The following is a 24,691-nucleotide window of genomic DNA, read 5'->3' on the forward strand; positions in this document are numbered from 1 at the left end:
CAGGGGTAACCTCAGCGGCAAATAAGTGTAGCTGCAGTATTGCAACAGAGCGCTCACTTAAGGATGCGTGTGACTGTTGTTATACAAGTATAAAAGACAGTAAATGTGCGTGCATATTAAAAAAATCGAACGCGTCAATGTGTTGCAGGACAAAATAGAAAATGGCAGAGCTTTTCACTCCCAGTGTACGAGCTTCTGATATGAGCACGGCCTGCTTGTTCAGAGAACCTCATTAACTAACTCGAGATTGTCCAAAGTAGAGCTGTGCGTTTTATTTATTTTTTTTTAACTATTCGAAAACTTCCAGTGTAACTGCCATACAATCAAATGTGTGCCTTCCATCATTGTACGAAACAAGTATCTGTGTTTTTATCAGCTGTGCCAGCATTGCATCCCGCAAGAGGTACTGATTCTTCACTGTTTCATACTGTGTGATATAATTGTTTGCCTTCGCGTCATTAGAACTAAATACCTTGGCACTAAAGATGTTTTTCCCGGCCATTTCTTTCTGCCTCCTATTGTGAGTGGAGCCACCTTTTTGCTGATATACTGTTAACACAGCAGTCGACTGATGTGGCTGCACATGCACGGATGATGCCCACACTGGTCGTGGGCTTGCGCATGTGCAATAACCGTGTGCTGGTACCTGTTCTGCGCTCTCCTATCCCTCTCCATTGACCATTGATTTCACCTAATACTAGGGCCTGCCACGTATTGGGAGCTTCTTTGAAATCATAACTTTGCTTACTGCTTTTGTGTTGTTCATCCACTGCACCGCCCCTGCTACACACTTGACCCTGTGACTAAATGGAATTAATAAATGTATTCAGAGGCAGCAAAACAGCGCAGAGAACAGGCCAGGGAAGAACAGCAGGTGTTGCTCCTTGTCCCGTCCTTTGCGCTGTTTTGCTGCCTTTGAATAGGTACCAACCAGCCTAAAATTTTTACCTTGTTGGAATAAATGTAGTGGCTGTTCAGCATATGTTAACCCAAAATGCTAAATGCACTCCTGTTTGTGTTTTCCTTAGCCCCGTGCCCAGACGACTCTCGCTTACTGTTTGTTTACGCGGTTCCCTCAGATGTCGACCTCGAGGTTTTTCTGACATTCCACAAGATCCAAGCTCTCACTACTGATGTCAAGGACATTGCAGCTGCCATATCTTCGTCTGAACTGCTCCAGGTGAGAGTGACAGTTGTTGCACTGTCTTAAGAATGTGCCCCTTCCACATTTTTCAGAAAATACTGGCTGTTGAGGGTGCCTGAGCGGGTACGCCCAGGGACCACAAATGCAGAGCCCGTATCCTTGAGAGATGGCGCGCTCACCGCAGTCGTCCACCGGGAAAAAGAAAAACCCCACAGCTCCACTCAGGAGCTTGCTTTATTAGCCCCTTCATTGCTGTGATGATGATGGTTAGACAGAACACGCTACACTGGGAACTCCTGATTACATGGCCCTGATTTGTTTGATCATTTTTCAAGCACAAACCCTTTTTGCAGACAAAACCCAAGTTTGGTTCATTCTAAAGATTGCCTCATTAGAATCCTAGTGAAACCACTTTTAGTGTAAACTTTGCTCAAATAAGCTGTATAATTAGAAAAAAAAGGGAATGGCCGTGCGACTCACTATCTCATTTCCTGCAACAGAACCTATGACATCATATGCACAGCAGTGCGATTGGCTGAGGCTGACAAAAGCAAAGGCAAGTTAGGCAGGGCTTATAAGCTTGCAGAATGAGCTATTTTCGCATAAGTGTAATGCATATTCATTTTATAACAGTCAGTGACAATAGAATTTACGAAACTACACGTAAGCGTAAACTGCACGAAAATAGAGAAGTACCAGTGTGTATTGCTGTTGGTACTGCGTGCACTATGCTTATTATTGCTTCCCAACAGTGCGGTGCTTTCAGGTTGTCTCGGACTACACTGGCCGATTAGCGTAAGTGATATTGTAAGCGAATATTGTAAACAAATACTTGGAAGCGAATAGCGGTGCGGAGCAGTACGGTGGCGCCATCTACGAGGACTGATGGGAAACAAGGCTCCACAGTCTGCTGCAGACTGAATAGCGCACTTGAAGACCCGTGCACATGACGTCATGGCAGACGTCACGAAACACACGATTTGGTGGGAGGATCAAAACTTTTAACTTAAATTAATTAATTTCTCAGTGAATAGGGCATCACTTGCTACTGGGAAGTGCTGGGGGCACTATGAAACACTGAGTCTTTTGAATAAAACAAACTTGTATTTTGTCTGCATGGCCCCTTTAAAAGCTCTTGCAAATACCTGGAGCAGGAATATAAGGTCTTAGAATGGAACCTAAGCGAAAGGCTGACAGCCTTAGTAAAAGGCATGGCCAGTGCACTTTGCCATATGCTATGTTCCACCTGCTCACCTGTTGAAAGAAACAAAGAGTACTAACTACAGGAGGACGTTGTAGACACACACGGCAGGCGCCAACTTCCAAGTAATGTTTGTTCTTCAGACTGAAGTATGCACCTACTAGTCTGACCTGAAGTTCTTCTGAATCCGTTTAAAGTATTGTCGTTTAAAAGTGTGCCCTTGGTTGTCTTTCACGCGCTTATTGATAGTGAAAAACGGAAAGTTTCATTTGCCTCGAAACAACAACTTTGGAAGGAACAACTTTCATTTGCCTTGTATCGGTGGCAGAACTGTATCTGAATACGGAGTAAAGCCGGCATCTCTCTCTCCATCTCTTTTTTGTCAATGTGCCTTAAAATGTGCGATCCAAATATTTTAATGAGCTTGAACAGAACATTTTATTGACTGTGAACAGAACATTTTATTGACTGGGGCTGTTTGGCTGAGCGATGTACCATATTTACTCGCGTGATGATCGCACTTTTTTTTCCAAAAAATTCGATGCGAATTTAGGGCTGCGTTCATTACACGGGGTAAATTTTTCGCGATGCATGTTTGAGCACAGAAAACGCAAGCAAGTTGTGGTTCAAAATTTTTACGATAAGTCTCATGAACATAAAAAAATGATAAACAAAAACATAATAAAAACTCCGCACACTGCCGCCAGTCGCTTTGCAAAGTGACACAAAATGCAGTGTTGTCGTGAATACGGGACGTGCCGGAACGAGTTTGCTGCGAGGTGAGAACAGGTCGACCAATAAGTGGCTGCCACTGCCACATTGCGCAGGACATCAAAACAGACATGTCTGCCAACGCAGCAACGTGAGTGCGTTTGTTTCTGTGTCTTGTGAGTAGATTAAGTGCATTTAGTGAGTTTCTTCCTCATCAATATTGAACCGCGTGCTTGCCAGTATAGCTAATATCGGCGAGACGGCTGCAATAACATAGCCATGTCCTGTTTGAAAGGGAAGGAGAGAGAGGTACGCATGACCATGATCAGCTAGGCTTGGCACAAATACGACATACCTATTGCTGCGGCTAGTTCAGGGTGCGTTCATTGCATGGGAAATAAAAAAATCGAACTTTGACGGCAAACTGCAGGGGTGCGATCATTATATGAGTGAGTATGGTATGTACAGCAAGGCTGAGTGTTCAACTTAGACATTGCCATACAAAGTAACCCTAAATTGTCGAAGTACTGGTAATATCAAGGTTAGGAATTTACAGCATTCAGGAATAGAATAGCATCATGTCCCTTGTTTACTGTACACAATGGGACCAGAACAATGGAATTTAAGCCTTGAATACAAGGTTCAATGCAAGGGTTAAACACAAGGTTGAAGAGTTAAATACAAGGTTGAAATTTCAGGATGAAATTTCAACCTTCAATCCTCTCGCACAAGTTTAACCAGTGTACAATTCTCATTTGGCTCTTCCTTCTACGTTGTGGGCAATTTACGTAGTCAAAGAGAGACGGAATGGGCTAATGAACCGAGGACTGGTTGAAACTAGTGTTGCGCAGTTATTGGCTCGCCTGGCCATCTGTCGGTGCCTTTGCTCCTTGTTTTTACGGGTGAAGCGCGTATTTATGAACAGAGAGCCTCCGAAGATGTGCTCGTTCGCCCGTCTCTAGTTCGTACAACGTCCCCCCGACCTGCTGTCACCGATCGCTGGGGCTGCCTAGGAGCAGAGATGGCCGTGTTAAGGGGGCACACTGGTCTTAAACCACAAAACTTTATTTTTACAGTTATGAAAACTGGGGGGGGGGGGGGCACATGTATGTTTCTCATTTTTAATTGTAGATATAAAATTTGTTTTTATGTAAAACGACTGTATTCAAATTTATTTGGATTTATATAGTTGATTTTTTGACAGCCTTTGTAAAAAAAACTGCTGGAGGGATGCAGCTGAACAAGGTACCAGTGAACTGTGCACAAATCAAGGAGCGCAGTAAGACTAACATTATCATTCTGTCTGGTCTGTAGCAGAAGTTGCGACCGTTTGAAGTTTGGGCTTGAAAGGTAGAAACCAAAATAAAAGAGGTGGTTTTGCCTTCCAGGCCCAAACTTCAGACGGTCGTAACTTCTGCTACAGACCAGGTAGAATGATGTTAGTCTTACTGCACTCCTTGATTTGTGCACAAGTTCACTGGTACCTTGTTCAGCTGCATCCCTCCAGCAGTTTTTTTACAAAGGCTGTGTTTAAAGGTACGTCGGACGTACAGCGCCCAGAGTGGCTCGAAACCAACGTGGTTATCTCCAACCATTGATCGCTAAATGGCCGTGCGTTTACTGCAGGGGTATTATCTTTTTGTTTTCATGTTGGACCAAAAGTGCCAAAAAGTTATTTGAAGGGAAGTGGGTATATTGCCGCCAGCCACCACCGGTTTGCTTTAACTGAGGTCTGTGATCGAATGTGATAATCCCACACTATAATCCACTGTGGCGTACGCCGCCCGTGTCATCGCTGGCTTTACGGGCTTAGGAACGCCGAATGCCAGGAACATTGACTGAGTAATGTCGGGCAGGCACGTATAACCAACACCGGGGAGTGTGTTTGACGAATTACTGGCAGTGCTCTAGGAAAGGTCTGGCGGTCGGTCCGGCGTAGTACCTCCACAGACTTCCTGCACGCCAGCTCTGCGGCGACAGTGGGGCTCTTCGATCATCAGTCACGGACTCGCCGCCGATAGTTTGCTGGTAGTCCCAAAGCTGTCCTCGTCACCGAAATAAGCTTTGCAATAAAGAGAACAAACTTCGAATTGCTTCTTGGAGATACCGCGGTGAGTCCAAAAAGCCCAAGTGCTGCTAGTTTGCTGCAGCAGACACAGCAGGTATTTTTGGCGTGCAATGATTTGCTTTAAAATCTGAATCGTTTAGTCCTCGCGCGAGTATCTAGAACACTGGAATAATGTGGTTTCTTATGATCGAACCACAAAATGAGCGCACAAGACAGTACCCCAAGCAGACACACAGTGAATAGAGTTACACATGAACGGTCTGTCGCGGCATGTATTAATGCTAGAACACCTGTCGCACTTTGGTCACTTTTTTTTTTTTTTTTTTTTTTTTTTGAAGTGTGCAGCGTTCAGTCTAGACGGATCGATAAGGAATGCTAAAGTTCTGTCCAGATGGAACTCAAAGTGAGGTGTCAAGTTCCGTCCAGCTGCAATCAAAACCAGCTGATCAGATGCCATTTGCTGTTGTTTTAGAGGTTACACCTCTGCTTACAAATGTTGTGGTCGCGAATTCAAATCTCACTTTTTTTTTTTTTTTTCGTTGCTAGAGAATTAATAGCTTGTGATGAGGGGAAACTCCCTCGCAGGTTCTCTTCAGGTATTCTGTGGCGAAACACCGAAGAAAAGTCTCTACCAAATGTTCGGGGCAGTGAGGTGTTGTCCGCAGGGTGTCGTGGGTGCTGGTAACGATGCGGGGTGTGGCGGTGCGGGGCTATGACGCCATCATCGCGCTTGCCGGAACGTCGACGAGGAAGACGCACCGTTGTCCACGTATACAATGGTCTGCTTGGCACCCGCTCACAATCGGGCGCCCTGAGGCAGCGGGCAGGAGGCAACTGTGCACCGCCGGTCCAAGGGCGGAGCACGCCAGCGTTGCACGCATCCACGAGTCAAAAGTCGCGCCTCGACCACAGGATGCCAAGGCGCCAGGTAGACCCCTCTCGAGCTCGGGTCCCGAAAACCCGACGAGCCTAGAGTCTTCCACCTGGACGTCGCGCTCCTGCCGGCGTTCTCCACTGTTCCAGCCCCCAGCTCGTCGCTTGTGGCCACTTCCCATTGGGCCACGTCAGCCCCTCGTGTGGCTTGCCACGTCTTCTTCTTCACGCAACCGCACTAAGGGCAATCCCCGCACGAGTACTGCGTGGGTATGTTCCCACAAGGTTGTCGTCGTCACAACGGGAACCTCACCTCACAGAGCTATACTTCACGCTAATTTTACAATACACGCAGTGAGAGCAGTCAGTCTTGATTTTTACTCAAGCGGCTGAACCGCTACCGCTCACTAAAGCTGCAGGCCAACGTAGCCGTCACTAAAATTATGTATGACCATCTGTAATTGTTAATAATGATTAATAACTGACAGTGACCCTCGCCAGTCAGTGGACGGAAGCGGCTTGGCAGGTTGGGTGAAAATAAAGAGACTGCTGTCACCACAAGCCAGTGGCATTTCCTCCGGACGGAACTTTAGTGACAGCTGACATTAAAGCGCCTGGATAAGCTCGCTAGGGTGGCTCGACACATAATTGCAGACGTCCAAGGGCAACCGAATCGTCCTGTGTTCCCTTTGTTCGTGTCACGCCCATGTACTTTTAAAAAATTTTCAAATGTGTCCGTCGTAGCTTTAAGAAATGTTTTGTGTACATCCGACGTAATTTTAAAGAAATTTTACGTGTACGTCCGACGTATCTTTCAGAAATTTTGCGAGTACGTCCGACATGCCTTTAGGCACAGTTTTTTTACACTACTACTACTACTACTACTACTACTACTAGGTGGTTCGGGTGAAAAGGAAAAGGAAGTGCACTGGGGATATTATTGAGCCCAACTGGGGGCTCACCTGCATACAACCCAGTGTAGGGGGGATGAAAGATTAGAGAGGAGAAAGGGGGTGATAAAAGAGATAGGTAGGCTAGAAAAAGAAAAGCGTGGAGCCTGTATGCTACGTAAAGCTAAGCAAAGCAGCAGCAATGGCACGGACAGCGGAATGCCGTCTACAGGCGCTGGGTGAGTGCGGTGGCCTCCAGGTAGAGCAGGAGGTGGCGGAAGTCGTCACGGCGGGCGCCGTCAGAGCCCGTCGCAAAGGCTGTCGAAAAATCAAATATAAAAATCCAAATAAATTTGAATGTAGTCGTTTTACACAAAAACATTTTATATCTCCAATCAGAATGAGAAACTACACGTGCTCCCAGTAACTAAAAATAAAGTTTTTGATCAGAGATCCATGTGCCCCCTTAAAGGGAAGGTGAAGCGGTTTTAGAATTAAAAGAAAAGTTGACTAGCAGCAAGTACACATTGAATAGTACATGTGCACGAAATATTTTCGCAATACATGCAATAGAAGCGGCGCAATGAGCAAACAAAAGTGGTCCGATGCCCCGCCCCCATCTCGCCGCGCAATGCCGGAAGACCGAAGAGCGCGGGCGAAAACCGGCTGAAAAACGTCATACCTGGGCCCGTTTGCCCGAACGCGATAAGTGTGGGAATAAGTTCTCAACTATGACTTTAGCGCTGTCTAGGTAATAAGTCGTTTGCCCGAAACTGATAAAAACGCTCGGTTAAGGTAGCATTTCCGTCGGGTTTTCTGGCAACCGACTTATTTGCCGTGGCTGACTTCAACTTATTGGCGTCTTATTCGTAAGCGGGAACTTAATCGGGAACTTATGCGTACGGGCAAACAGGCCCTGGACTTCCGGTCGGATCGGCCGCCTCGGCCGCCTCGGCCATGCTCTTTTCGCCGTGTTTCCTTGTGAATGATACGGTTGATAGCACTCATTTGTACAATTTTCGTGTTCAAAAAGTATGCACGAACGCCAAACCAGGCATACGTTATCATGCCGTATTCCTAAGCAGACTAATGCCACGCCGGGATGCTTGATAACATACGGAAGCGACAGCCGAGGTGGCTGTGCTTGATGACAGAGAATATACTACACTACGTTAAATACTTTGTAAACCGCTCCAATGCGTTTTTTTTTATTTTATTTTGTTTTTTGTTTTTTTTATGATGCGACGGACGCGAATGTTCACATTAGATGCTAGATTTAGGAAGGATGGGGAATACTGCTGTACTTTGGCCGGGGATGTTTCGTTCCATTCCAGAAACCAAGTCACATTTGTTCAGGAAATACTTGTTTCGTTAAATGCGTGGGTTTTCTTTCCCTATGGGCTCAGGACAGTGTTCAAAAAAACAATTTTTTGGCGAAACTAAAACAAGGGGCCAATCCTGATAGAAGTTCTCTCCCGGCTAAGAGGTAAACAGTATTCCTACAAAGTAAAAGAACCAAGACAACCAGATTACTTATTTTGCAAGTATACATGTCATGATAAGGTGATGTTTGTCTGGAATTAAAAAAAAAAACACCACTCCGAACCACCACCGTGCCATAATTTGTGTTGACTGCGGGGGCCTAATTTTTTGCCCAAGATTCCGTGTGGCTGCATATTATAACCTGGCAAGCACTTGTTGTCACTGAACCTCAAGTGTGCTCCAGTGATAATCGGTGATATATATAATGATGATACTTAAAAATAAAAAATTAGGAGCGAAGAGTAAATATACGGCCTCTGTCCGACTAGCACGGTAAATGCTTAAATCTAGAAATGCTGAAACAGGCCAACGATTCATTATCACAAACGTTTGGTGATTGTTACCTAAAGTAACGTAACTACAACGTAACTGCCTTGTCCGACTGGTCTGTTAATTATAACGAGGTGGCCGTAATATTGTAGCAGAATGCGCAACGCACAAGCGAAAATCAAGCCCTACTACAGCCAATAATGCTGAGCAGGCACTAGTATGCTGCAGTGTTTTCAGAATAAATGCATGTGAAGCAGTAAGACGCCACTCGTCGAAGTGCAGCTAGCAATCGCGGAGGCGCCGTAGCGCCGCTGCCGAAATGGCGCGCGCGTGTGTGGGTCTGTGTACGGGGATGAGTAACGGGGCTGGGGTGGGCGACAACGAACAAAGGAAATGCGGAAGCAGAGTCTGCTTGTTGGTTTATGCGTGTACCGGCAAGATGTGTCTCGCATATACGTTTACAGCGCATGAACGCTATTTTTTTGCGCAGTGCACGTACGTGCTTTTCGCTGGTAGATTGTTTATAAAACGCCCATTAATCTTCGGCATAAATGGTTTTGTGTATAAGAAACAGTTAAGGCAGTACCTAATATTAACATAAGGTATAAAATCCCCCTATGCTGGTTGCCTAATTCAAAAATATTTTGATCAAACCCACTAGTCGACGTCACAGTCACTGCTTTGGGGTTCTCTGTCGTGTAAAGCAAATTTAAGCTCCAAGATAATTGAACCAACAGCACGGGAAATTATAAAACAAACTTCCAGTCATGTATTTAAATTAAACTGCAAGCTAAATTGCCGCAAAGGCAACCGTGCGATCGTTCGCAATGCTTCCGACAACCCGCGCGGCCGAAGGGTGTCCTCCTTTGACGTCATGACGGGCGCAAAAAAGACGAAAAGCGCGCGTCTTTCAAACGGGGCCGCGCTTTTCGCAAGATAAATGCCACTTGGACTCATGTACGATAAATTCCAATGTGATATTCGGAATCAGCGCGCAATAAACTATATAACTGTTAATCTAACTCAACTTTTTTGGAAAGCGCTTCAGCTTCCCTTTAACCCCTTAAGTGCTTTGGACGAGCAGAGCTCGTCCTGCCCAAACTGTCACCAAACTGCTTTGGACGAGCAGAGCTCGTCTTAGCGGAATAGGTACTGCCCTATACTGTTCAGGACGAGAAGCGCTCGTCTGCGGCTTAGATTGCGTGCCATCCACTAGATGGCAGCATTTACTCGACGAATTAGTTTTCTCCTGCGGCAAGGCGCGCTTTTTGTATGAAAATATGGCGTGCGGTGGCGCCGACCCATGCATAGCTGGCCCGTCAACTAGAAAAAGAAGCTGTTCATTTTCGTCATCTTCTTCAAGTGATGCTGATTCGGATACAGATGTTTATCTTGTCTCTGGAAGTGAAGACAGCGATGACGGTGAATTGAGCATCTCCTCCGGTGATGACAAAGACAGCAGGGAAGCGAACATCGCGACTGCTCGCGAGTGGATCCTGCTTTATGTGGACAATCCTCCTGTGAAGGCTCATCGCTTTCCATTCTTGGCCATTCCAGGCAAGACTTTCATATTGTCATCGCCGGGTGACATTACGGAATATATTCAGCAGGTTCTAGACGATGAACTTATATAATAGGTGGTAGACAAAACCAATCGCAAAGCGGCTGAAAAGTTGAAATGCTTTCCTCCCAGTGATCACTCCCGCCTCAAAAAATGGGTACCAGTGACAAAGGAAGAGATGTGGGTATTCCTTGCACTCCTGCTATTGCAAAGGTGCTTAGCCTACACAAGTGAAGAAAGATGTGGCATCTGCAAATGTTCTTTTTATAAAGTTTTTAATTTTGTTAGCAGCAGGTACCTGGTTTCCTATGTATTCTTCAGAAATAAACTTTATTGTGTTGATTTGACTAACTGTGGGGTACAAATATTTTTTCAACATCGACTAGCTACTTTTTAGTACAATCAGATTCGAAATCAGCAATAAAAAAAATAGGCACTTTTGGTCGGGAAATTCTAAAAAAAATAAAGCACTTAAGGGGTTAACTCGTGCCTGCTGCAGTGAACACTGCGGCTGGAGTCCATCACGGAGTGTCCGTTTCCCGCCTGCGCAGATGGACGGGGGGCTTAAGCGGGTGCGGCGGCGCACCGCGCTGGCGACCAAGCCGGACGTGGACGAGTGCACGCTGTACGTAGAGCGGCTGCCCCTGCACGCCGACCATGCCTGGCTGCAGGGCGTGTTCAGCCGACACGGCCAGGTGCTCTACGTGAGCCTGCCGCGGTACCGCCACAACGGCCGCATCAAGGGCTTCGCCTTCGTCGAGTTCGCCTCGTCCGACGACATGCACAGGGCCTGCCAGGTGAGCGGGGCCGGGGAAGCGTTCTCCCGCCTGTGTGATCCCGGAACGGAGGCAGGGCGAGCCTCTGGTGGAGAGTGAGGAGCGGGGTCGTGTAAAACCGCGTAAGCGGCTTTTTTACTTATGGGCCGAATTTAACCAAATTAGGGGCATTTATGTAACTTACCATTCTAACAACAAAGCATAAACAGCTTAAGGATACCTTCTGTACTTTTTAAGTTACAAGAATAATTACCTGAAAGTTGGTTTCATCATAATTAACTAATTAGGCAAAAAGTCGAGAAGATTTTTATGTCAGTGGGATCAGTAATGTTTATTCTGTGCAAGAAAACTATTAAATTCTTGCATTATAATAAAAAAGAACAATAAAAGTTTCACCTTCCTTTTGAAATCAGAAATAGTTTCATGTCAAAAAAAAAGTGAAACTTCTCTTTCTTTATGGATGCCTAAAGGAAATAAAGCAATAATCTAATACCTTCCTTGCACAAAATAGACATTCCTTATCATAGTGGCATAAAAACCTTGTTGAGTTCTTGCCTTTTGTTAATTAATCCTGTGGTAACTTTGATAAGGTAATTAGTCTCGTGACTCACAAGGCATAGGAAATATTTATAAACTGTTGCTGTCGCTGTTGCTTTTAGGATACTTAACTACATAAATGATCCTAATTTGATTAGATTTGGTCTGTAAATAAGAAAAATAGTTTTACTTGCCACGTACCCCCTTTAGTGGGATTCGCACGGCAGAGAAATCCCGTCTTTCTGGCCTGCGGAGCCCGGTCACGTGACCAGTTTTAGGCTCCGGCCCTCAGCTGGGAACGCCCGCGGATGCTCCGGGAAAGAAAATGCCTGCTCATGTTCTCTCTCGACAACGGCGGACCTGAGCGGGGAATGGAACCTGTTTTTAGCACTTCAGTTGCACGGTTCTAGGTTGTGCCAGGTGCGGGAGCGACTTTTCCGACATGCCGTGGTCAACACATGTAGAAGCGACGGTGCGTGCGCCGGAGAAGTGCGCCTTGGCATTTGGGGGCGCTGTGGGTGATTGAGAGCTTGGGTGTCCTGGTGTGTGCCTCTTGAGAGCCGCCTCGATTCCTCCGTGCTGTCATCTGCTAGTCGCTCCGCGCGTGTGGAAGCGCCGCCAAGCCGGCGCTTCCGGTGGTGTTGTGTTGACGTCACATATTCGACCGCCTCCGCGGGCCTCCGCGGCCGTCATGTGAATCCCGCTTTACAGGAACACGACAGACTTGCAGGAATCTGGCTCTGAACTTTTATGTTCAGTACACCAGTGCGGGCAGCTGTGTGTAAATTGTGGGAGTATGCTACAATCGATGTCCTAATTGCTAAGCATCTGTTGTGTATCTCAGTTTTACAGGCGAAATGCCATTTCCTGCTGCAGTCTATTCAGTCGCTCCGCTTATTAAAAGTGAGAGAATGCAGTCGCTAGATAAAATCTTTTGCAGACTTATTATGTGTTGTGATGTTTGTTTTGCCAGTAGATTGCGGGCTGACGGCTTGATTGAGTTCATGTGCTGAGTATCGCGGTGTATCATCTGCTAGTTGAACCTCCTGTTACCCAGTGATAGTCCAGTTCATTGTTCCAAAAACCAGAGAGGGACCGCTTTTTAATACATGGGTTCATGGGGAGGGGGTTTGCAGCTTGTGTGCTATTTGTCGCAAGATCGACATATAGGTGGTGGCAGCGTCGCGCAGCTGGTGTGGACGTTGTGGGAGCGCGTTGTCTATTTTGCGCATGAAGCGCGTATTAAAGAGTGGCATGCTGTAGTTTCAATTCCTCAATGTTCATGGTATTGCACGGAAGCGGCGATGAGCTTGCATTGATGCACTTAAAAAGTGGCAACCCGCCGGGAATCACTTAACGGCCGATGTAATGCCACGGGACGTAATATCACGGGATGTAATGCCATGGGCTGTGCTTGCTGTAGCATGGCGTAGAAAGTGCTGTATCATGCAAGCACTTTTCCGAGGATGCATTCGCCTGGCCAAATAAATAGCACGATGCATAATTGAATTTATGGGATGCTCTGAAAAGCTCACAACACTCCAATGCTCCAACATTTATTACAGGAGCCTGTGATATTTGGTCGCATTCGGAAGCAAACGCAAAATTTCTAAATTTTTACGAGTGTACAGATACAAAGTTTGAAACAGACGCCTCTTACGTGCACCCATATGTCAAATTTTAGCGACATTGAATGCAGGTTTGATGGATAACGCTGCCATGTCAGTTATTTTAGGCTCTCATCGTAATTGAAGTTGCCAAGGAAAGTGTTAATGCTCCTAGTGTAGTCAACATCTGACGTCTAGCTAGATTAGGGCAACATGACTATAGTACGAATACAGTGTTGTAAACCAATCTTCTTGGATACCTTTCAGTGAGAGGAAATTTTCTGTACTGGCTACGCTGTTGATTAGTTTTGTTCATGTTCAAATGCTTGGAACAGCATGATTTGTTTGAAATCCTACAAAATGTCGCTTAGAAGGCCTGCTAAGCAACACTCGGTAACAGAACCATGAAGATAGGAATTGAACTTGCCCATCATCAGAGTGGTAGGTCGTTCCTTCTCGGTTTTACCTTTAGAGAGAACGCAACGGGTTCCCGAATAACTGCGCTGTGTTGTCGCTTGAACCTTGATCGTGTTTCTGACATTCGATCATTGAGGTTGGCTAGAAAAGGCACGTATACATGTAATGCATGTTTTTCTTTTGTTTAAACTCTGTCCGACGTTGATTGTCGATTGTTTTTCCAGGTTCCATGAAGTCGATCAGCAGTATTGCCTTACGATCTTAAAACACACTGTCCATGACTTTGCCAGAAGGAGAGTTTGTTTGAACTTCTTTGGTTCTGGTAACCCTGAGTGATCCCATTGTTTGGACTTCTGTTTCATTTCGGGAGTGAAATGAAACACCCACATTTCGTTTCCCGTAGCAATGGAGTCCAACAATCCTTCCCAATCATCTTGGCACTGAGCACAGGCGAGGCTGTCAACTGACACGGTACCCATCGAGCACAACACTTGTGATACCCCAATTTTTCAGTCCACGCTCTATCCACTGTACCGTAAGGACTCCCAGGAATCCGATCAACAAGTTCACAGACAGTGATGCTCCTGTTTTGAAGAAGCACTTCGCGTTGGACCATCTCGATAATCATCTCTCCGTTCTTCATCGGGGACGTCCTTCTGACTGGCACTAAACTCCCGGCACCACTTTCGGATGTGTTGAACGGACATGCGATTGCCGCCATACACCTCTGTCAGCTGATGATGAATATCCACGGGTGAAGCCCCTTTGGCCGGCAAAAAACGAATTACGGAACGAATCTCACACTTGGTGGGAGCAACAGTCGTCACCTCCATCTCGGCTGGCTGCTGAACCAAGACTGAGAGGTGCAGCAAAGCGCCGCTGGGCGGAATCGAGAGTGCCGGATTTCGCCTCGCACCTTCCTGTGCAGTTGGGGCTCTTTGGGAGCCTTATTTCTTGTTGGCCCTCGTGTTAACACATTTCATGCGCTAAGGGATGGCCACGGGGACAGTGTTTCACGGAACTAAAGGAGCATGTCCGCAATCCCGCAACAGCCACTGATTATCACGTTCCTTGACCAAATTACAGGAAAGTGGCATCTGCACTAGGAGCAGTTCCTCACTCCGCCACCAGGGGCCGACTCTGATCTCGGGGCGAATACCAGTGGTCCTCAAATTGGAGTTCCCGGACCTCAGGGGTTCCTCGAGGGCATTTCAGGGGTCCGTGAAGCCCTCTCCGAATTTGACTCCCCTCTCTCTACGCAGAAAGGTGGCTTCGCTGCATGACTTGTACGTTTAATATTGCCGCGTGGCATTGTTGGCTTTTGGCACAAAACGCCAGCTTAGAGGAAAAGCCAGACACAAAAGGCAGCATGTGCGCGTTTCGGTAACTTTTAGCTGCAGGAGTAAATTGTTTGGCAATATGACGTGCCTCGGCATAAAGGTCAGACGCAAAAAAGTCGAGCATTAAACATGTGGGCGACTTTAGCTGCAAGTGCAAATTGTTTGACGTTATGACATGGATCAGTTTTTTGTGACCCCTGTACCAAAAAACTGGAATAAAGTATGATTGATTGACTAGTTCATTGTGGGGGCCCCCTCGCATTTTCAAGCCCAAAAGGGGACACTCGCGGTTGAGAAGCAGTGGCTAAGCAAGAACTTATGCGGGCCCTCCGCACTGGGGCAAGGGTTGTGTTCGTGCTACCCACAAGGGCCTTTGGGTGCCACCCACGCCTCTTGCCAAGCCGCCGCACTGGCATGCACCGTCGTCTGTTGTGGTCAGGTTGTTGGTTGCTTTGAACCTTGGTTGTTGCTGCTGGTGCTGTCTCTTCTCTAATTTCAAAGTTGCTGGCACGCTACACCATGATGCTCTGTTTATATAACGCTTTCATGGGCGCAGTTTGTTGGGGCAGTAGTGCAGAGCTGTGCAGAGAGGCATTATGGGGGCAATGTTCTGCCTGTAGTTGTTAAAATTGTTCAGCAGGTGAAGTTGATGGCTTGTGAGGCTTAACATTGAGAATTAAAATGGCCGTGAGGCAGCATGTGCACCGGGGAGATGGAGATGAGAATGAGGCTTTGTATGCCTCGTTTCCACACTTTAGTACAGTGGAACCCCAATGCGACGACTTTCAACGGACCGAGCGAAAGTGTCGCATGATCGGGGTACGGGTAAATGCCGCCCTAGTAGACAGTCTCTCACGACAAGCGGGGCTAAGAACCCATTTGGATTACTTTATTTTGCGCTTTCGTGCATAAGTTGCAAATTCCTAACTTAATGCCCAAGTTTGTAAAAAAAACGCCTGATTTGTTGCCCCCCTCCCCCCCTCTCCCTGTGGTGTCTCCACTAGCCCACGAGCCACTCGGCACGCGACCCCCATGCCGTCCGGCGCTAGCCCGGCCAATGTTTATAAACAAGCCCGCCAGCCCTGAGCCTCGCTTCCTCATCTATCTCGCGCGCGAGATAAGACGAGTAGGCCGACGCGGCTCAGTAAATTGAGAGGAAAAAAAGGCGAGGCTGTTAAATTTCCAAGGCCGCAACTTGTGGCGATAGAAGGGGACGTGAAAGGAACAATAGTACAGTGCGCAACACCCTTGCCTATAACACCGAGTTTAACTTCAACTGGGTACCTCTCAAAACTGCAGACTCAAACTTGCCACAAAAAATGTTGAGGTCAAAATATATGGTCAGTACTTCAGAATGACACAATAGTTTTCTTCAAATCTTTTTTGGCCGAGGCAAGATAAGGTTTATGAGTACGACACCTGTGTTATAGACAAGGGTGTTGCCCTCTGTACAAGGCAGCGACAGAAGAAAAGGTGAGAAAAAAAGGAACGAAGATTGCCGTGGGGTATCGTGCATGTGTCTACGTTCGTGTTTGACTTCTCGCGGTTGGTGGGTTGGCGCTCGGCTGCTGCATGGGGCTGTTGAAGGTAAAGCTCCTGCCGGCCACTGCCTGCTGCGGGCATGTATAATCGGGGATTTTAATGCCTTGTTTTTATTGCGAGTTTGCCGAGACCGCGGTGATACGTCATAAGAAGCGGGTCGTTGTGATACCGGGGGTTGTGTAATCGGGGTTCCACTGTATCTGACATGAAGTGTAGACAGGCCTTGATCTAATCAAAGGAATCTTTAGCCCACCGTGCTTTGTTCCATTTATGAGCTGAAGGGGGGCAAGAGTTTCGTGTGCATAGAAAAGGAGCCAAGGTTGTGAAGGCTGGGCAAAAACCCATGCCTAATGCTTTCCTGCCTTTGAAAAGCTTGGCAGTTTTGCCTGCACAGTGCCGACAGATGTAAGATGATGAAAAATGATCCCCATGATCCCCATTTTCCAACTGTTCTTTTTTTGAACAGTTGGAAAATGGGGATGGGGTACGGATCGGAATATACTCTGGGTAACAATCTGTAGTTGTAGTTGTATCTGTTATGAAAGTGGTTGTAGTTTTGGCGTCGTTAAATGTTTCGCTGAACTGAAGACATACATTCGCTGTAAACAAATGGTACCCAGGGGAGGTGGGCAGAACTGGCACGAGTGGTGAAATTAAGTTGCCGAACTCTGTGCATGCCCTCATCTTTTCTCCCCCTCATTCTCAGCACTTCGGATATCAGGATGTAAATAGCAAGAAACCCGAGGGGACTTCAGAACCCGCAGCAGAGTCTACTGCGGAGTCCATTGCAAGTGCTGATGAGGCGCCTGCAGGGAGAACCTCGGAGGTGAAAGTGGAGGATGAAGGTAGGGAGGAAAACTTCTGCGATGTCATTTGTTCTAGCCCAAGTCACCCAGCCTTCATTGCAAACATTGCAAATTCGCTTTCATTATTTAATAATGCCTTTATTTTCATCCATTTGATGAGGGGGGGGGGGGGATAGGGAAAGAAAAAAGCTGGAAAAACCACCTTGACAGGCTCCCTCCACCACGGCAAATACACGGGTGCAGAAAACCAAGGCAGACAGAACGGCCTAGAAGAAACCGGTTTTTGGCACGAAAACTATGAAATTCAAATATGTACTCTTAACACATTTACACATACACAAGCACACATAAAAATATACGCAGTAAACCATAATGAATAGTTGAAAAAAGAGGAAAAAAAACCATCAACATTCAGACAGTACAGTGAAAACAGTGCCAAATTTGTGTGGAGAACTAACCACAATAAAGTTTTCCAACCATATAAACAGTTTTGAAAAGAAGCTCGTTTATTTTTACTCAAGAAAGGGTACTACAGGCCCCTAGGGCTTATCGCAATAAGTTGCCGCATCTTGCAGCTACTTAAAGAGGGAAAAAAAAGAAAAATGCAAGAAAAAGACACTGAGTGTCTTTCGACCGACAGTGATGGTGGAGTGGTAAAACACTCGTCTCATAAGCTATGTGCACTTTAATTTAACATTTTCGTGACCTGGGAAAAATCGGTTGTTTTTGGGTAGTCCAGGAAATATTTTTTTTCTGCCACAGAAAATGATTGATGCTAAAGTGTAAGGCATGAAATGATAGAGGAAGGATAGGTCTTTCTTACAGCGTTAATTTGAAACTACAGATTGATCATGAATATTATCGAAAAAGATCAAAACAAAAAAAGCAGCAAAAAGAAAAAAATTGATGGAAACATCAATGCTACTTTTCACGGGTTAAACAAAAAAAAATTGAAATATACACTTCGAATACAAGGCCCTTATAGAAAAATACTGCAAATATGAGCTCTGTAAGTACAGAAGTTATTTACACAGATTAAAAAATATAAGCACTAGTGCCTATCATGCCACCGCGAAAAGCAGTTGCTTGACGCGGTGAAACAAAGGGTGACTCCACTGTGCAGCCGGTGCCAAGTGGTCCCACCCAAACAAAGTCGACACCCTGCAGATTCTTAGAACAGGCCGGATATGTTTGCATCACCGCACGGCAGCGATAGAGCGGTCCAAGGAGAAAGCGAAACTTACCGGCGGATATCTGGTGACGTTCCGGGGTGGTTTGATGCGCTTTCACCGTCCGTACTGAAGTCTGACGAATCAAAGTCGTCTTCCGTGTCTGCGCTGCTACCGTCATCCAGAGATTACAGCTCAGATTCATCAGAATCCGTCGGAATTCACCGTTCCCGTGGAGCATAGGGGAGCGGCATCGACGCCATAACCGAAAACACGTGTGCTCAGCGGCGAAGGAGCTTTAACCCTTTGAGGGTCACGGCCGTACATGCACGGCATCGGCAAACACTTTCAAAATGGTCAATGACGTTCATGTACGGCATTGCTTGTATCTTTAAAAAGTGCGCCTTCTTCGCCAACTTCTCTTGCTTGGCATGTGCTGCCCAAGGAGGTTGTATAAAACTTCTGGAGTGGAGGCCGCCCATAGCGGGCAACGCGGGGAGGTGAAGCCGGGCGAACCGGTCGGCGGCCACATTGCCGTGGGTAGAAAAGGCGCTGCGCCGGCAGGGACGCTGAAGTGCGGTCGCGTTTTTTTGGCTTTACAAGGGAGAAAACGATGGTAAGCTAGTTTACCGATTACGATATTTGAGGGCAGACTGAATTTTGCCTTACGCGTAAGGTTTTGACGTAAGATATGGTTCAAGCAGCGAGTTCGCTTGTGTATATCTTACGGTGGTCAACAGAGCTGTCGATGCGGGAAAACGAGCAGCGCTATGCTAAAGGCACCACCTCTGGTTTTATTTCAATAAACGTTTATTCGGTATAGCTAAGGCTATAGACCGGCCCCTTAATTACCTCATGTTGCGCGCCATGGCAAGAGATTCCGTGTTATAAGGTTACTATTAGCCGTGATTTCACGCTGGAAGTGCGGGACACGCGAAAGCGCGATTATTTGACGCTTGTTTCTTTTAGCGGCGTTGCTAGGATTAATGAATGCTTATTCATTAATGATTAATAAATAATAACGCAGTAGCGGTTCGAATGGTTTTTAAGCAGTACTGCAAGAATCATATCCATCAGGATATTGCAATCTTTATATGTAGTGCAAATGCACGTTTTCTGGTTTAAACAACATGCCCAGTTTTGCCCTTGCCGAAGAAGACCAAATTAAGCACGAGCTTTTGATTGATTGATTGGTTGATTGATTGATTAATTGTGGGGTTTAACGCGCTGACGCAACGCGAGGCGATGAGGCGCGCCGTAGTGGAGGGCTCCGGATTAATTTTGACCACCTGGGGAATCTTTAACCTGCACCGAAATCTCGTTCACGCAGTAGTTTTCGCTTTTCGCCTTCACCAGAAAAGCGGCTGCCGCGGCAGGGAATCGAACCCGCGTTCTAGGGATAAGCAGCACAGTGCATTAGCCACTGAGCCAACGCGGCGGGTCTATTTCCAGCTTTTCAATCGTATTTTGCGAAATGGATTTGGCACACACTGAAGCACATTAAAGCAGGTTTTTTTTATTCCGCGTGCACTTTACAGAAGGCATGGGACTCACATTGACTTTATTTTTCAAATCCAGATGGTTACTTAATTGGATGCACGACTACATTAACCGCGCACGTTGGCACGATAGTAACGTGCTATTGATAAGAAAACTACTCGCAGGAGGTTACTCAATCACATTCACAACCTCGTTGACCGCGCAAGTTCGGACGCGAGCAGCGTGCTATTGATAAGAAAATCATGTGGACGAAGAACGCGGAAGAGCATTGCGGTGCATTAAAAACTTCTACGAAACAGCGCTAACGAGAAACGTCAGTGTATTCACGTATGGCTGGATGTAAAGGAAATATATTAAACAAGAGTGTCTTGATTTTTGACGGTAACTGCCTTAGCAATACTCTGCATTTAAATTAGTGCGGAAAAACAATTTGCGCCCCACATATTTACAAACATGTGATTTCGCGCAGCCAAGCGACTACAGGACCACCACAACTACGAGCGAAAACATTCGCATATCTGCGTAAACAAGCGCGTACGGTATGCTCAGTAAGCGGACGGCAGGTGCTACGCCAAATTTTCCCTTTACATCACGCACAAACGACGGGCAAATGTGCACTCATAACGTTAACACTAGTAATGCCCTCGAAACCCAAAACAAACAGATACCCTCAGTACTTACAGATGAAAGGTGATCCCCGGCGCCTTCTTCGCGCGATTAGCGCAGCCGAACGCGACGCACGAGCAGACCATTTCTGCTTTCTACACCTTTGGAGCATCCATCCGCGAATGAGGATCGAACGAACACGAGTTCTGCTCTTTGGCAAGAGAGAACTCGGAAGAACGACACATGGGGCAGAAAAAAATGTCATTGTGTCTACTGTTTATTTTAGTTGTTAGCGCCCAAGAATGTAAATAATTACCAGATGTGTGCGCCCCCGGCGCACGCACGGGCGACTTGCGAAGAGCTTAACTAGAAACACGGAGAGGGGAGCATAACCGAAACCAAATGCTGCGAAATGAACGCGCGCAAGAAAAGCTCGGTGCGCTTGAAGGTAGCCGCATGAGAGAATCAACTTGCAAAACAAAACAAAAGAAAACAAAAAAAGAACGGAAGCAAAAATATAACGTAACCCGCCGCAAAAACAAGTACATTATGCGACGAATGCAATGCGTCTGCTACCGCGGAACGAGTTTTCTACCCACGGCAAGATGGCGGCCGTCGGCGTCAGTTTTCGAGCACCATCTCCACTCCAGAAGTTCTATACAACCTCCTTGGTGCTGCCACACTTTGGAAATACGTCAAATTTTTTTCTTGCGCCGATGGCTCTTCTTTTTACTTTTTTATGATTTACTTCAGCGGCGCGCCGGCAATCGCTTGCGCACCGCTAACGAGGGGACACGCTGGGTATCGCCCTCCTGGCGCCCGAGCGCCTCTCGCCTCCTGTGCCTGCCACAGACCAAAGTCACCTGCGAAACTGATGAGGCTCTTTTCTCGTTTTGTTTGTATTTTATGGGCGGTGTGCCGTCTATCGCTCCCACATCCGCCCGCACACGCAGCAGCTGGTTTTGGTGTCGTCCTCCGGGAGCTTCCCGCTTCTTGCGCTCGTGAAACTGATGTCTATCTGATTTTGATTCACTGAAAAGGTTCCGGCTTGTTACTCTGTCATTTTTATTTGGAATTTTTCTTGTGTTACTCATGAATAAAGCACATGTATGTAACAACACAAACGATTTTTTTGTCACTTTATGGTCACCCTAAAAAAATTACGATATTTTTTTCTCGAGATAGATTCATCCGAACAATTTAAATCAGCAGTAAAAAAAATCGACCCTGGGGGGTCGCATTGGAAGAAAAAATTCGACCCTCAAAGGGTTAAAAATCGCCCCCGCTCCCCCGCGGCGGAGAAAAGAAACTCAAAATCGAAACTGATGAAATACTTCCTCTTTTACCCTTTGGATGGCGTTGGCTGTCCAGAAATGCTTGGAGAGCGCCAAAATTTGAATTCGTATTCATTGATAACATACTACCAATGGGAATAGGTGCAGTCACAAAAGTGTTAATGCATATTCTATTTATAGCAGTATGAATGCTGTGGTAAACAATGGAAGTTGCAAACACACAAACATAGGAGCACTAGTGCGTACTGGACACACTATGCCAGTTACAGCAGCACAGCCGTATGGCGCGTTCAGCTTACACTGGCCAACTTGCATAAGCATCATTTTCTGTGACTCTGTTTGTCAAGCATACCCAATGTTTCACGAAATGAGTACTATAAACCGTAACAAAAATTAGCCAGGTACAAGTCTGGTCAAAACCAAAGCGAGTTCGGGCAGCGGTCCTGAGCAGTATTGTGGAGCCGTCTGGCAGGACGAATGATAAACGAGGCAACAAAACATGCTTGGCCGTTCGCTGTAGCCCTAGTCACCGTACTAACAATAGTTTCAAGTACTTGCCCTGGATACGTCAATGCTGACATCATGAAAGTTCTCTGTGAAAAAAGCATCGTTTGCTGCATGACGAGCGCTGGGTGCACTACAAAACACCAAATCTTTCGAGTAAAACAAACTTGTATTTTGTCTTCATGGCCCTTTTAAAGCCTGGAGCACTACGGCTGTGTTTTGAATTGTTGTAAGCAATTTGCAACTGTTTTTAAATGAAGGAGTATACATATATTGGAAATTAGTTTTCTTTGCCATATCCTGCTTACAGACTTGGCGATGTTGGCTATGTCGCTGTTATCTCTAAACTCTGCAAGACAGGGTTATATGGATTTTCGGCGCGTTTAACCTGCATTAATTGGCACAATTTAACAAAATGTCAATATCAACTGTTAAACGGGAGAGAAGCAAAATTGTGAACATTGAGGCAGCGCAGCATCAGGCTGCATTGCAATCCAGTGTTGGGGGATCGCGTGTGGTTGTTGGTGAGATGTCCGCCGCAGGTATTTTCTCTGTCTTGGCATTTCACAAATGAGCCATGGCTCGAGGATCTTCTAAGCAGTGAAATAGGTGATTGTCTGAGCTGTAACTTCCTAAATGCAGTCATGGATTCCAAGTTGACAAATTCAGTGCGGACTGGGGCAGTGTCTTCCTCGGCGGAGGAAATGCGGTGGCATCATGGAATATGTGCTTGCAGGCAGCCCACCGGCGAAACGGTGCAGACGGGGAAGCACCGGGACGGGTGGGGAGGCGGCGCCTGGCGAAGAGGCAGCGGCCGGCAGCAGTGGCGAGTCCGACAGCTCGGATGCTGGGGAAGCCCCAGAGGATGGGGCGGCTGACATGCAGGTGTCCTCGGGGGCGGCCAAGAAGAAGAAGAAGGCGCGCAAGCGCAAGAAGAAGCCCCAGCAGCACTCCGAGGCTAAGGAGCCCCACTCGCTCGTGGTCATGCCCAAGTGAGTGCGTGCGCCCCATAGGGGGAGGTTTAGAAAGAAGGTCAATGCAGAGGGGCCTCAAAAGGCGGTCGGATGGTGGAGCTTCGCTGATTGAAATGAGTGACCACTTCCGGAAAAGCCAGTCTGCAGTGAAAGGTCTAAGGAGTCGCACACGGCTCACAAAGGGACCAATACGGCAGCATATGACTTGTACGTTGAAGGGGGACTCGCCTGTTAATTAACATTCCTAGGGGACGTACTGCTTCATCACCTGTAGGCTTAAAGACCATTGTGCACCAGTACGAAAAGTTTTTCAGATCCATGAAAATGCTCCGTACGGCCTAGTTTGCTTCTTTAAAAAATACTACAGTTGAACCCCTTTATAAGAGACACGTACCGGGGAGCCGTTTCTGTCTCTTATACGAGATGTCTCTCGTATTCATTCTAATTTATCTTTGGCCCCCAGAATTTATAAAACAGTTCTGAATCTTTGTTTGCTTCATGACTGTATTTACACTGTTTTTTACAACCGATTCTACGAGCTTTTTTTCCTTTCACTGTTTGTGGAAGATGAATCGTAGGTGTTGAGTTCACAGGCCTGATAAATAGCCGGAGCGCACAGCTTCTTCCGCTGTGTGCTCAGGCTATTCATTACGCTTGCAGGACTTAACATCTGCGATGCTTCTTGATTGGGAGCTACGCGAGTGGGAGAGCCCGCATGTGCAATCACGCTCCATCCAATGGATGGCAGTAAGCTACAACCACTTCTGTAAGTTGCATTTCCATTGGCAGGGCTTCTCGTCGTCATTTCAATAAATAGCGACTGCAGGTGTCTGTTGTCCACCTGTGTTTCCACAACCGAAGCAACTGCAATTAGTGACTGGTGGCACTGCATCTGAAGTTAAAATGTCTGTTACAAGCGAGATCGTTGATTATATTTCAAGGATGACTTGTCCCTTATAACCAACTGTCTTCTACATCCGATGTCTGTTAAAGAAGAGGTCAATTAATGGGAAAGATAGGCCAGCCAACCATGTGGGTGAATAGTGTCTCTTATACCCATTTGTCTCTTACATCCATGTCTCTTATAACGAGGTTCAACTGTATGTCGCTTCTGTACTGAAACAAAAAAAAATTAAACTCTTGCATGGAAGACCGCTAGCACCATCTAATGGAGACTACATAAGCTAAAATGCATTTCTTGTTGATTTTTTTTATTTCACTGAAGATGTGTAACATTTCTAGGAGAAGAAAACTAGGCCCTTAGGAGAATTTGGATGGATTTGTAAAACTTTTTCTATTGGTGCACGGCGCTTCCAAGCCCGTGGGTCATGAATTCGTAACCCCCCATAGGAATGTGT

General features: G+C 46.5%; 1 protein-coding gene across 1 annotated transcript in view; it reads left to right on the top strand.

Annotated features, from left to right (window-relative positions):
- Larp7 (La related protein 7) overlaps positions 1–24,691 on the top strand; it is a 52,695-nt gene that overhangs the window by 627 nt on the left and 27,377 nt on the right. The window contains exons 3-6 of the mRNA XM_077707675.1: positions 1,080–1,180; positions 10,812–11,057; positions 17,186–17,324; positions 23,096–23,351. Of these exons, the coding sequence (XP_077563801.1) occupies positions 1,080–1,180; positions 10,812–11,057; positions 17,186–17,324; positions 23,096–23,351 (742 nt within the window). The remainder of the gene's footprint in view (positions 1–1,079; positions 1,181–10,811; positions 11,058–17,185; positions 17,325–23,095; positions 23,352–24,691) is intronic.

This window comes from Haemaphysalis longicornis, unplaced genomic scaffold, assembly GCF_048455015.1.
Source record: "Haemaphysalis longicornis isolate Haplotype H1 unplaced genomic scaffold, Haemaphysalis longicornis Haplotype H1 scaffold_1, whole genome shotgun sequence".
In the NCBI taxonomy this organism is placed as follows: Eukaryota; Metazoa; Arthropoda; class Arachnida; order Ixodida; family Ixodidae; genus Haemaphysalis; species Haemaphysalis longicornis.